The 13,271-nt window shown below is 38.6% G+C and overlaps 1 protein-coding gene across 3 annotated transcripts in view; it reads right to left on the bottom strand.

The window, feature by feature from the left end:
- Nucleotides 1-13,271, bottom strand: part of SLC9A2 (solute carrier family 9 member A2) — a 78,708-nt gene that overhangs the window by 34,048 nt on the left and 31,389 nt on the right. For all 3 annotated transcript variants that reach the window (XM_037528936.1, XM_037528937.1, XM_054701967.1), the window contains exon 3: nucleotides 9,466-9,716. In XM_037528936.1, the coding sequence (XP_037384833.1) occupies nucleotides 9,466-9,716 (251 nt within the window). The remainder of the gene's footprint in view (nucleotides 1-9,465; nucleotides 9,717-13,271) is intronic.

Here is a 13,271-nt window from a genome sequence, read left to right as displayed (position 1 = left end):
CTTTGAATTCAAGTCTACTAAAGTTTATAGATGACTTACCAATATCTAAAGGACAAATAGTTTTATGGAGAGAACACTAAAGAATCATAATTCATTGTCAAAAGGGGCCTCTCTGGTGGCGCAAGGGGTTAAGCACCACACTATGAAGCAATCTGCAGCCTCAGCACAAGTTCGATCCCCGGCGGGCCAGGGAGCAACCCACATGGCAAGGCAGACCTCTCCTGTCTCACCCGCTGCTCCCCTCAGCAGTGTATTTCAGTCCATCTGCCTGTTCTGTTCCCCACTCTGTCTCTGGTGAATCCTCTCAACCCCCACAACCCGCATCTCTGGCCTGTACCCCAGTTTTTGTATGCATAAATAAATGAACCTTTCAAAAAAATTCATTATCAAAAGTCCAATGAAATGCAAGGCATCAAGGGGTCCACAAAATCCGCTGACTCTAGTTGGGCAATACTGACAAACCTGAGAGCAGGAAGACTGAACCAAGATGTTGATGATGGATGGGGCCTCCCTGGTGGCACAAGGGGTTAAGATGCAGCACTAAGAAGCTATCAGCAGCCACTGCAGCACGAGTTCGACCCCAGCCAGGGAGCTGACCCACATGGTGCAGCAGACCTCTCCTGACTCGCCCACTGCTCCCCTCAGCAGTGTATTTCAGTTGATCTGCCTGTTCTGCTCCCCACTCTGTCTCTGGTGAATTCTCTCACCGCCCCCGCCCCCCACACACCTCTGGCTTACACCCCAGTTCTTGTATGCATAAATAAATAAATCTTTAAAAAAAAAAAAGATGTCAACAGTGGAGTTCAAGTTTCACAGCTGGAGAACTGTGGCATGCACTGGGGAGAGACTACAGATGGGAGCTGCAATGACAACTATCCATGCAACCCCCTGCACCAGCCAGACATGCAGAATATTTCCAGGAATCCACATGATTGAACATGAGAACACCAGCCAAAGTCACTGTTTTCTGGAAGTTCTTACTATACATCAGCATGTGTAATACAGCAGTATTACTAAAAGTCTGGTGTGTGGAACACATAATTACTAGAAATCCTGGGAACTCCTCTGAAAAACAAAAATGTCTGGGTCGACCCAAGAGCTATGGAATCAGAGACTCTGACCGGGGATTGGGTTTCTACATGTGAAACCACCTTTCCAGGTGATTCCTAAATACATCAAGATCTGAGAAAAGTGATTGAAAGTATAGGCAGAGGTTTCAGAGAACGAATGAATGAGTGAAAATAAGGGCTAATATGAGATTTGAAAACTACTGCTGACTTAATTACACTTGGCCATCTGTTTTCTTTTCCCTTCTTTCAACTTTCATTATAAGATTTTGGGTCTCTATTTCCATCTTTTTTCCCTTGGAAGTCTCATGCAAAGTGAGTTTAATTTAGGTAATAAATTAATTATTTTAGGTAATAAGCCCCACCTCTCATGCCACAGGGCTGGTAACCTAACAGTCTGCTCCAATCCCAGTTCTCCAAATGTCTGGGCTAGTCACAGTCCTTACTTTGAAATTTCTTCTAACAGAAGCAAGCAGAATATTTTTTTCTCTTCATTCCACAGTGACAGCGTTGCAGAAATATAAAGCCCAATTAGAAGCCTATGTATGATGTTCTAGAAGCAGCTAGCCTAAGAGAAAGAAGCCATCACACATAGGAAGGCAGAATTGAGAGAAAATGTGTGTTGTAATGACATGGGAGTCTCTGATTCCATCACCCCAAGGCCAAATCTACACCTCCCCCAGTCCAGCATTTATTTTTATGAGGCAATAAATTTGGTTTTATTTGAGTTACTCACCGACAATCTGGTTTGATTTCAGTTTCCCCTGCTAACAGAGTCCATTCTACAGTTTGTTCTAGGCTCCCAGTTACAAGGACCCCCAGGTGACTCAGGTTACCTCAAATAGCTGGAGATTAACTGTGAGGACACATGTGAGAAGAATGAATCTTGGCCACTTGTCCAGCTCCCCTGAACACATGGAAAAAGTCAGACCTCATATTTGACTGAAGGAAGGGAAAAGTGGCAGCAGAGAGAGAGTAGACTAAGAGAAATGTTACAGCATCAAAAGAACTACTTACAGTGTCTCCTTACAAGGTAATCAATAAAGGAAGTCTCTGGGTTCATACCAGGTTAGCTTCCTCCCCTACACAGAGACCTGGTAAGGAGTATGCACTTTAAGGTTTGTTAAATTGAGGAGGAGTAGTAAGTAGGGTTTTCTTTGTTCTTTGAAGAACAAACCTTCTAAGACCCCCCCCCATAGCTGAATTCCCTGCTCTGAGGTCCTCAGAGAATTCTCTAAATTCTACTCCATTTTTTTTATAGTAACAAAAAAGAGACACTGTGTAATTAGTCCTCAAGAATAAGAAAAAATGTATTGCTAATTTATCTTTCAGCTAATGGAATTCTGAAAATGTAATGAATTGGTTTTCATAAGTTTGTCAAATATACCATTACTGGATTTAGTATACATTGTAAAAATTCTTCCTAGAAAATTAATTTTTCTGTTTGTGTTTCACTGAAAATAAAATTATTATTACTTCAGTACAAACTAAAAAACACAAGAAGTTACTCAGAAATATATTAAGAAATGGGGAAAGATTGAGTAGCTTTAAAAATCTAATCTTGACAATCTTCAATAATGTACTATTTCATTATTTACTTTATTTACTTAGGATTTTAACTGTGTCTTTACCTAGGGTGTTTTGTTTTATTTTGTTTTGCTTCATTTAAAAATCGAGTATCTTTTGAGAATATTTAGAATAGAGCTGCTTGGAAATCACAGATCTAAAAAGCCACCACAAACTTTTCATAAGGATGGACATAAATCACATCATTTTATTCATTTACTCATAAATAAATTCACAAAGTGCATTTCATAAAATAAAGCATGGTAGCATGTTATGACAGCTATATTTAATTTTATACTATGATTTTAAGAAACACTACAAAATATCCCATATGCTGGTTTCTGCATTCTTAACATAGCTTAAAATACCTAATTATAAACTCTATGACTCAATCATATTGACTCATAGAATTCAGAATTCACGGGCTGTAGAAATTATATTTCCCATAACTAACACAATATATAGATTCTATCCATCTCCTAAGTTACTTTACCTCTAAAATAGCAAAGCAAATATAATTTTGAATACAGATTATTATATAAGTGTGCAATTTCAGTTTTTGAAAGATATAAAATTCCAAACCCAGGAAATCTGTTTGAAAGGACTTTGCTCATTCCTGGAGAAGAGACAACTTTTCTTCCTTGGGCATTCCACTCCTCAGTCAGGTTTTGAAAATGTTTATATCAAAACCCCAAATGTGAATTTTGGGTAACATTTTTCTTTTTCTCCTGGTAGTTTTGAGCTCTTAATAATCACAAGTCATCACAAAAGAATCATCTTCCCTTCAGTTACTCCTTTCTACCTTTCTGAACATCCTACTCTAAAAAAAAATGCTTTTTATAAAGTTTATGATCACCACTAATTAGGGAGTGCATTTCAGTTCTATGCTTCCTATCTCTTCATGGCATAATATTTTTCTTCTGCTTTATCAAACAGAATGAAACATATTTCAATAATTGTTCAGATATTCAAGTAGAAAAAACTGATGACCACGACAGCATGTTACTAGAAATAGAATAAAAGTTATAAATGTAATTTTAAATTTCCTGGTAGTCATGGTTAAAATGTAAAAAGAAACTGGCAAAGTTAATTTTCATAACATTTATTTAGCCTAACATATCTAGTATATTGTCATTATAACATGCAATCAATATAAAAATCATTAATGAAATACTCTACAATCTTTCCCTACTAAGGCTTAGAAATCTTAATGGAGATCACATCTTAGTTTAGACTAACTGCATTTTAAGTGTTCACAAGCTACTTGCAGCTGATGACCACCATATTGGACAACACCCAGGAAAAGAGTAAAATCCCATGACTTTGCTTCTCTTTCATAAACCCAAGCAAATGCTGGAGTTTGTCAGTTCTATTTAATTAAACATTTTAAAACAAAAAATATAAATGCAAATAATTTCACAAATTCTTTACACTACTCTGGACAAGTCCCATATGGTTCTACTTATATATGGGATCTAAAAAAAAACCCGAACTCATTAAATGGAATAGACTGGTTACTAGGAGCAGGGAGTGGAGGTGAGGAAAATGGATAAAGGTGGCCAAAGATACAAACTTCCAATTATAAGATAAATAAGTTCTGGGATCTAATGCACAGCATGGTGACTACAATTAACAAAACATATAGAATACTTGAAAGTTGCTAGGAGAGTAGATGCTAAAAGTGCTCATCTTATACACACACACACACACACACACACACACACAGAGGTCACTATCATGAGATGATGGATGTTTTGACCTATGTGATTAGAAATAAAACTGTGCCTTACATATTTCAGTTAAGTTTCTGTACATCTATCTCTACACTAAAAAAATTAAGAGTTATGACATTGTTTGGAGAGGAAGAACAAGGAAGTACAGGTATGTTGGTGTATAAACAGTCCTGTGGCTCAGGACTTGACCCTATAATAGAGTATCCCTTGTCCATTCAGGATTGGCCAATTCTTTGGGGCCCAGCGGTCTGTGGTGGAGGATTATTAGTGCCTTGGTGGTGGGTGTGGTGTGTGGTAACATACATCTAAGGAGCTGTGATTTATGCCTCTAAATCACATACAGAGTTATAAACCAATGTTACCGCAATTTTAAAAAGTTACAAAAATATTTGTATATATACAGGGGAGGGTACAGATTTTGGGATGGGTTGAATGTGAAGTTTAAAGTTTAAACTAGAAATAAGATGATGTGGTTTGCCTACTCTTTGATTAAAACAGGAGGTTTTAGGAACCAACTGGATTTCCATGAAGTCCAGGTCAGAATATGTGATAATGGGTGACTTGTGAGCAGACAACTATTTATCCAGCTTGCATTATACAGATTGTTTTGTTAAACCTTCAGGTCACGTTCTTACACCGAGAAAAATATTCAGTCAACTTGGGACGCATTTAGGAAAAATTACATCTTGAAGAGATGGTCTCTTATATGCTTTATGCAAATGTGAGCAAACCAAGGAGAACCAGATAGAAGCTACAAGATGGTGAACAAAAGCACATCTTCCTATTTTTCTCCAAAGTTCAAATAGATGACAGTCACCAACTCAGACAAAGAAAAAAGGAAGAAAGAGACTATGATCTTAGCATCTTCAACAGCAACTGCTTCCATCCAACTGCTCAGCAGCTCCTAGACTTGATTCTGAGTCTATCATCCAGGAAATTTCTGTGACAGTCATGTTACAAATTATGTTGAAATGTTCTTGTTTTTATTTTTGAAGTAGATACTGGAAGATCCTGTACTGGCCTGACAACTGGAGACCCAGGGTCCAGCTCCACTTTCCACAGAGTCACCCCCAGTCATGATTTTTGTATACCTGGGCCTCAATTTCTCATTCATAAGATGAAACTAATAATCACCATTCCCTATTTTGTTTGCAGTAATACTGCTAGATTAATTGAAGCAGCAAACAGAAAATCTTTCAAGTACCCTTTAGGGAAGAAGAACTAGGGATAATTAATCTGTGAAAACAAACCTAAGAAATGTTAGGTGCCTACTCTACTATTTGTTGGAAAAATTGACTAATTTTTAAAATTCCCAGAGCACATCAAAAAAAAAAATTTGCAGCAGGCTGCAAACTACAGAGGAAACCAAGCACCCCCTCTTCAGAACAGTGTTGTTTCAAGGTCCATTTGGCGCACAGGGGAATCTGTGAGGTGCAAGGTGAGGACCAGAAAGGTGCCTGATGTCCACACGAGGGAATAAGATCCCACTTCACTTCTTTGTGGATGTGATTTTAGAGACCTCCTGACATTGGTAGTGTCCTTGGGCAAGGAACAGGAACAACAATAGGGAATCCTTAGTGGCTAATAAGTGAGCATTTCTGTGAACATGAGTCCCCAAATAAAGAGCCAAGTTATGCATTTCTAAAATCAGTAATTATTTAGCCACTATTATATCCCTTGTTATAGTGTTTTGATACCAAAAGGTGAGTATCGCTATTGATATGTGAACTTTCTAGTTCAGGTAATTATATAAATTTTCCCTTAGCTCTCATGGCAGTGGAAATTCACTCTGAAATCACATGTAGTGTGTGTGCACATGCACACATACACACACACACACACACACTTTCTGTTATAACAACTTATTCCAACATAGATGGACAGAAGAATATTAGGAAACTGAGAATTTTATTTACCCTCTTTGCATTTGCAGCTAAGGCCTTCCTGAACATACACAAAGACTTGAATATAAATATTTTTTTAATAATAAACTAGGTTTTGAAGTATTAGGAGAGACCACAAAGGGGAAATGGAATCTAAGAATGCCTAGAAGTCAGCTTTCCAAGAGTTTACAAAAGAGAGAAGACAGACATGACTCCATCTCATATTATTTGTTACTTAATGTCAATGAAAATCATATCAACCCATAATTTCATGACAAAAAAATAAGTAACATCACCATTACGGCTTTATGAAAGTGCTTTATGAATGCGGCTTTAAGACTAAACTTTAGGCTTTATGAATGTGCAAGGTAGGTTGTGTCTGACATCCTCCATTTCTGCTGTCTTCCAAAGAAGTCAAGATGCTGAAATCTTGCCCAGTGCTTTCCTCCCTAAAAGTCTGACAGCATTTTATACCCAAACCCAGGCCTTCAGTTATATGGCAGGTGTGTGTGTGTGTGTTTTTTTAATGAGACTTTTTTTAATTAACTACCTGCTCACTAACTGATCTCATTCTAGGACAGGATGTCCAAGAGTCCATTCAAGACAAAGCTAAAGCACAGGAGGTTACAGGATCTGCAAGAGGTTGGGAGAAGGAAAAATGGAGAGAAGAAGGCAGGGGAAGGAAGAGGACCAGCAGGCAAACCTCAGGGATACCAAGTTTCACTGCTCTATGCTTTTACAATTTCTGAGACAGGTGCTTTCACCTTTTTGTCAGCTCGAGAGCTGCTGAACCTCTCTGCCTATTTTCCTTTCTGTGTGGCTGTCTATTTCTCTTAAACCAACAGGAAAATGACAGCATGTTCAACACATCACATACCTTCACTCCCATTAACCTTAAAATTTGTTTTTAAATGGCAAAAGGAAGTGTAATTAGCATCACGTGTGATAGGAATTTCTAATCTCAGTATGATTTATATGCAGAAATAAAATGACTAGTCCTATAAAGAGGTGCACATGAACGTGCGATTTTAATTGCATCATTATACTGTATCGCCTGGACCAGCCTCCCAAGGTAAGTACAGTAATTACAACATGGAAGTTCACTCATTGCCCTTTCAGAGGGGGATTCATGCACGATACAGAAACATCATACGTGGTCAGGTTTTGAATAGCATACTAATTACCCTGCATTAACAAACAGGATGTTACCTCTGAGAACAAACACAATCCAACAGAAACTGTCCCTTCATTGCTATCATAGGATAATGGTTGTACATGGTAAAGTCTAGATATGTAAAAATGATTAAATCTCCTGTAATGTCTTATTTAATGGCTAATTTACTAATTTAATGTACTGCATTTTATGACAGTATTACTTTAAATGTGATAAAGGACTTTTCTGTTCACTGAGCTGCAAAATAAATGTTCACTTTGAAGTTGTAAATGAAGGTGATGTTTTTCATGCATCAAAAATCTACGGCAAAGAATTATAGTGCTAGTTACTGGACTATGTAGCCCTATTTGTACCTGATTTTCTAATTCTGAGAACAAATAAAGCCATGATCCCATCTTCACAGGGTTGGTGACTTGATGCAGTACAACCTCCCAAGCCCTGTAGACTCAGTGACACTGCTAAGGAGTTGTGATGCAGATTACTGAGCAGAGATGTACCTGGACCCCGTTCAACACTTCGACTATCCCCCTATATTCTGGATCATCCCCCCTCCCAATTCCAATTCTTGAATACCAGGCAAATGACAAACATAAATATATGTGTAACAGAACTTTTAGATATGCACATGGTCAGAATAAATTCATGATTCTTATACCAACAGAACCCTGCTGGAAACCAGATAAAGTCCCACTCCTATCCCCTCTACACACCTTGTGAGTAGCTGCTCATACACTTTCAATGACATTGGTCAAAGAACAGTGAGGAAACTGGAAGTCATACAAATGATATGAATAGCAACCAGGAAGATTCAGAAGATACCATTACTCAGTCAAAGTGGATTAATATGTTGCTTTTTATAGGCTCACTGTGAAATGGAAAACCACACAACCTTTTAACTCTGGCTTTCATTACAGTGGATTCCACTCTGCTTGCAGGCAGGTGATTGACTTCCTACACCACAAACCAAATCTGCTTCTGATAAAAAAAAAAAAAAAAAAAAAAAAAGTTGTGACATAAGGCAAAAAAAAAAAAAATCCTCAATCAAAACTTGACCTAAATCAGGTCACAAGAGAAAACTTCAAGAGGAAATAGACCTATCATAACAGCAAAACTGACTATGTATATAGCAGGCCCTAGCATAGAAGTTAACATATATCATGCTGCAAATAAATATTTGCCCAAATAAAAATTTTAAAGGCATTTCATTATAAAATGTTTCTTCTCACTGACCCAATACATGGCAGCACCATAAGATAATAGGCTTGATTTGATTTCAGAAACTACAAAATCTTCCATAACCAATGAGTAGTCTCCTTCAATGTAACTCCTCAAAGGCTAAACTTGAATCCAAATACTTCATACCTCACTGGAAGAACTCTTCGAGAACATCCTTCTGAAGAAGTTAGAGAAATATATACTATTTTAAATGAAGAAATAATTATATCTTTATACATTTCTTGCTTTATAATCATATCTCTTTATTTGACAAGCTAAACTAATATTACATGATTGTATGTGAAGTTACATGATTGCCTTAGTCATTGAATTTTGCTATGAATGAAAGTAAGCTATTATTTAAGGGAAATCTATCATACAAAATGAAGGTTTGCTACTCCAAGATCATTCAAATGACTATACATAAGTAATTCCAGAACTCCAAATGCAGTTTGGGTGGCACGATGTGGTTGAAGTAAGTTTACAGCTTCCCACATGGACAACACCATCTGGGCATCAAACTCAGAAAATCCTTAGTGCCTGACAATCAGCCCCAACAGTTTAGTGCCATGTTTCATATGAGACCCAAGAGATGACTTAAGCACTTTACCACTTTCGCACCAGATGATTTCAGCATACAATTAGCTGAAAAATATTTTCATTTCTTTGATGAGTAGGAAAAATCTATTTTTAATTGTTATTAAAAGAAATAGTAAAATCTGTTTCCTTATATGTAACTTACTCAACATTAACATCTCAAATTAGAATGCATGAATTCAATGAAACGTCTCTTGTTAAGTGATTTTAACCAAGAGTGCAATACTTACGCCATGATACCTGACAGGTGAAACATTTCAGCTGTTATGTAGGATAAGTAGCTATACAGGAAGACAAAGAGTGGCTCAATCACTCGGATGTTGTGTGTGAACCGAGTCGTAAATGCCGCTATAAATCCCAGGAAGATGCCAATCAACACACCACCGATTCCAACAACAAAGAAGTTGGCAATTCCGGCAAACACATCAATGGTCTCGATGGTTTTCATCTGGCAGAAAGACTTGAACAAGTTGTACAGGACCTGCAGGAGACAGACAGCACACTGTCAAGGTCCTTAACTGCCATTGTCATTGTCGTCAGATGTCTACCTGGCCTTTCACAAGGACATTCCTTCTGTGTGCAACGTAGATGATGAGTGGCAGTAACTGTGACTTATTTACTTCATACTTTAATATTATACTTAATATTGCTAAACAAAAAGCTTTGATAAAAGTGTGTTATCAAGAAAAGTGGAGAGGAGATTTCAAAATAGTTACCCAACTTATACCTAAAACATGATTTTTTTTCAGATATCATCTAAAAGATTATTTTTAAAGACTCTGTTGACATCCAACACAACCTGTTTGTATTGCTGATGCTTGCGAAGCTATAGGTTACAGAGAAAGTTTATCAGGGTGGCTGTGAATTTATTTACCCTGTTGTGAGGTTACACCAGAGAAGGGACCCACCATCAGTACAGGTATCTCACCTGAAGATTTCTTTCTCTCGGGTGACTGAGATATCTCTCCCACTAGCCCCACCAAAGGACCCAAAGGAATTTTCGTGAACAAAGAGGCAGTAATCTGTGTTGTATGTATGTTTCTAAAATGGCAGACACACAGATGTCCTGCTCTTTTCATTGTGATATCTTCAACTTTGGGAGCAGCTGATTCTTGAGGAACATGGCTGACAGAACACAGAGGTCAAACGCCTTTCATAATACAGACTGTGCTATGCACTTATTTCATTCTGAGCTACTCAAAATTGAATCTATTTGTCCAGGGTCACATCAAATGTCAAAATCGATACCAGAATCCAGGTCTCCTGGCCTCCTGGTTAAGTTTTTCAAGGACCAACTATGAGGGAATGAGTCAGATTCTCCCCGCAAAGCCACGTATCCTGGCAAAACACATTTCACTCTTTTCTACCTCACATACAGTCCTTGCAGCCTTCCCCATTACAGGTTGTGTGTGATTTTTTTCCTGCTTTCTATGGAATCCATAATTCCTTATTGTCCAAAATCACACCTTATGATTTCCTTCTTCCATGTTGCTTAGTGGGTGACAGCAAATGTCAGGAGGTTTTGAAAAGAAAACCGTGGATTGTTACTTAGAAAGCAACGAGCTTTTCCTCTCTCCTTATTGGTGTGACACTCAGGAGCATTTGATAGTGTACCACCAAAAAATGACTTGAATAAGAAAGAAAGACCAACTCACTCCCTTGCAGATTATCTTGAAATATCTTGACAGCATCATCATTTGCAGAAAAGACACTGGCTTCAAGTAGCAGCCAATTCCTACTTTCAACAGAGCACACATCAGATTTCATCAGCCTCAGAATGACACAATTGCTTCCTGAGAGAGGATCAGAGATTTTTAATACCTTCAAATAGCCAGTGCCAAAAGGTGATGGGCACCCATCGGAGACAGATGCCCTGGCTGCCAATGTGCCAGGACAGCTCTCTGGGACCAAGGAGCAGTTCTGTCCCCAGGTCCCACAGCTTAGACTCTCTCTGCTCCTGACTACACCAGCAAACCTTGCCTTTCCCTTGCTCAAAAGCCCCCACAGCCACTGAAAGGCTTATGACTTCCTTTAAAAACTGCTAGTCCAGCTTTCATTCTCCAGTTTATGATCTTTTACTGCCTGCCTGGGAGGCTCAGTATACCTAGCATACCACTTTTTTTTTTTTTTCTTTTAGCTGCTTTCAAGTACCTTTCAGACTGAGAGAGGGTCTCATCAGTGCTCCATAATACGCTCCATATTATTTCCTCCCCACCCTGGTTTCCTCCCTGGGGTTTTCTGGACAGAAACCAGGCCCCGAAACTAGAAATTTTGTCTTCCAGTGTTCAGCTGAGGCTGCTGCGTCTCCCAAGAATACTCCTGGACTCTCACAACCTTTGTGATTCACCTTTCCCTTTGCCTTCCTGCACAAGACAATCTCCCTCAGATTTTGTTACCCAGGAGGCAGAAGACTGATCAGGCAGATGGCATTATCAGGAAAACCCTTCAAGCTATTTAAAGCCAGTTACTTAGGGATCAAATATACACTCCAGCCCTATCTGGTTAAGCCCTAAAGCAATATGCCCAGGACCCTGAAGGACCCTGAAGTTACCTTAGGGTCTTCGACATCCATTTGCATACTAAAATCCCCATCTGGGGCACTGCTTAGCTACCATTTCCTGAACATATGATCCATGTAGAGGTATGATCTGTGCAACTGAGCTTCCAAACGCCCTGCTCCTGCCTGGTCCAAACACCAGTAGTCCTACAAAATTCCTCACTCCCTTTAGGACAGGGAGACAGTGCTTCAAGAGCAATCCTCATGCCTCCTTGCTTAATTCCAGTAGTAAAATCTCCTTGCCACACACAAAAGAAGATCAAAACCATCAGTGTTTGGTGATAGGCCATCTTGTGGTGTTGTTGCTAACCCTTGAGAGCCTTCCTCATTTCCCAGGAAAATTAGAATCCTTGTGCAGAAACTGCCATCTCCTTTGGATGCCCCTCTTTCTCCCCTACCTCCTTCAATGCCAACTAGCACATGGATGAGGTCTCCAAAGCAAGCCCATGGGCTCACTCCTAAGGAACAATTGGCATGAGCAGATGCACTGTACAGTTATCATCTTTCAAAAGCCTTTTCCTGGCAACTCGATCCATCAAATCTATCAAAGGTACATTCTGTCTTAAATATCTCTTTTGGTTTTGCTAAGAGTGAAGCTGAGTCATTGATATTTCACTTTTAGTGTAACGGTTGGAAGCTCGGGTATGATCGTGCATTGCCTCAGATGCCAGGGCAATGTGAAGAGGAAATGTCTTAGGTAGAGACATTACCCTAACGACTACAAAGCTTTCCATAACCTCCAACCTGCTTAACATTGAACCTGATACCTAGTGACCAGCATGAGATAAAATTATTTTAGTTGCCAGTGGCCAAAACTCATAGGAAGTTCATACCAGTTAAATTCTTTAATTTAACCTGAAGGGAACCTGGAATTCTTATTTATACATATTATATATAACACATATATACATGTATATGCATATATATATTTATGTATATGCATTACGTATGCAGGGTATAATTACGTCTCCAGTTGGTCTATGCAAAGCTGACCTCAACTTGACAAAATGTATTTTTAGAAGACTGAAGTGCCGGCGATGCCCACTTGCTAAATACTTTAGTTTGCTAATTCGATGGCTGAGTACTTTCAAATATTTATACTCATTATTATTTTTAAATTCATATACATATATTAAATATATTAAAATAGCAATGCTCTATTTTGAACTTTGATTTAAAAGTTGCAATAATTCAAAGAAATTATATAAAGCAAAGTGTTCACAATAAGAGTTCTTTATCAGAATAGCTCTTTTCCTAGTAAATAGTTTTCAGATCACTTTTTCATATGAGATGCAAAGTATAATTACTTTTGCATAAAGAATTGCAAACCAGGCCTCTCTGGTGGCGCAAGTGGTTGAGCACCACACTGTGAAGCTGTCCGCAGGGTCTGCAGCGCGGGTTTGATCCAGGCCAGCTGGCAAGAATCCCACAAGGCATGGCAGACCTCTCCTGCCTCACCTGCTGCTCCCCTCAGCAGTG

Source organism: Talpa occidentalis, unplaced genomic scaffold (genome assembly GCF_014898055.3).
Source record: "Talpa occidentalis isolate TD23 unplaced genomic scaffold, MPIMG_talOcc4v2.1 talOcc4.5, whole genome shotgun sequence".
NCBI lineage: Eukaryota > Metazoa > Chordata > Mammalia > Eulipotyphla > Talpidae > Talpa > Talpa occidentalis.
This window is presented reverse-complemented; position numbering and strand designations above follow the sequence as displayed.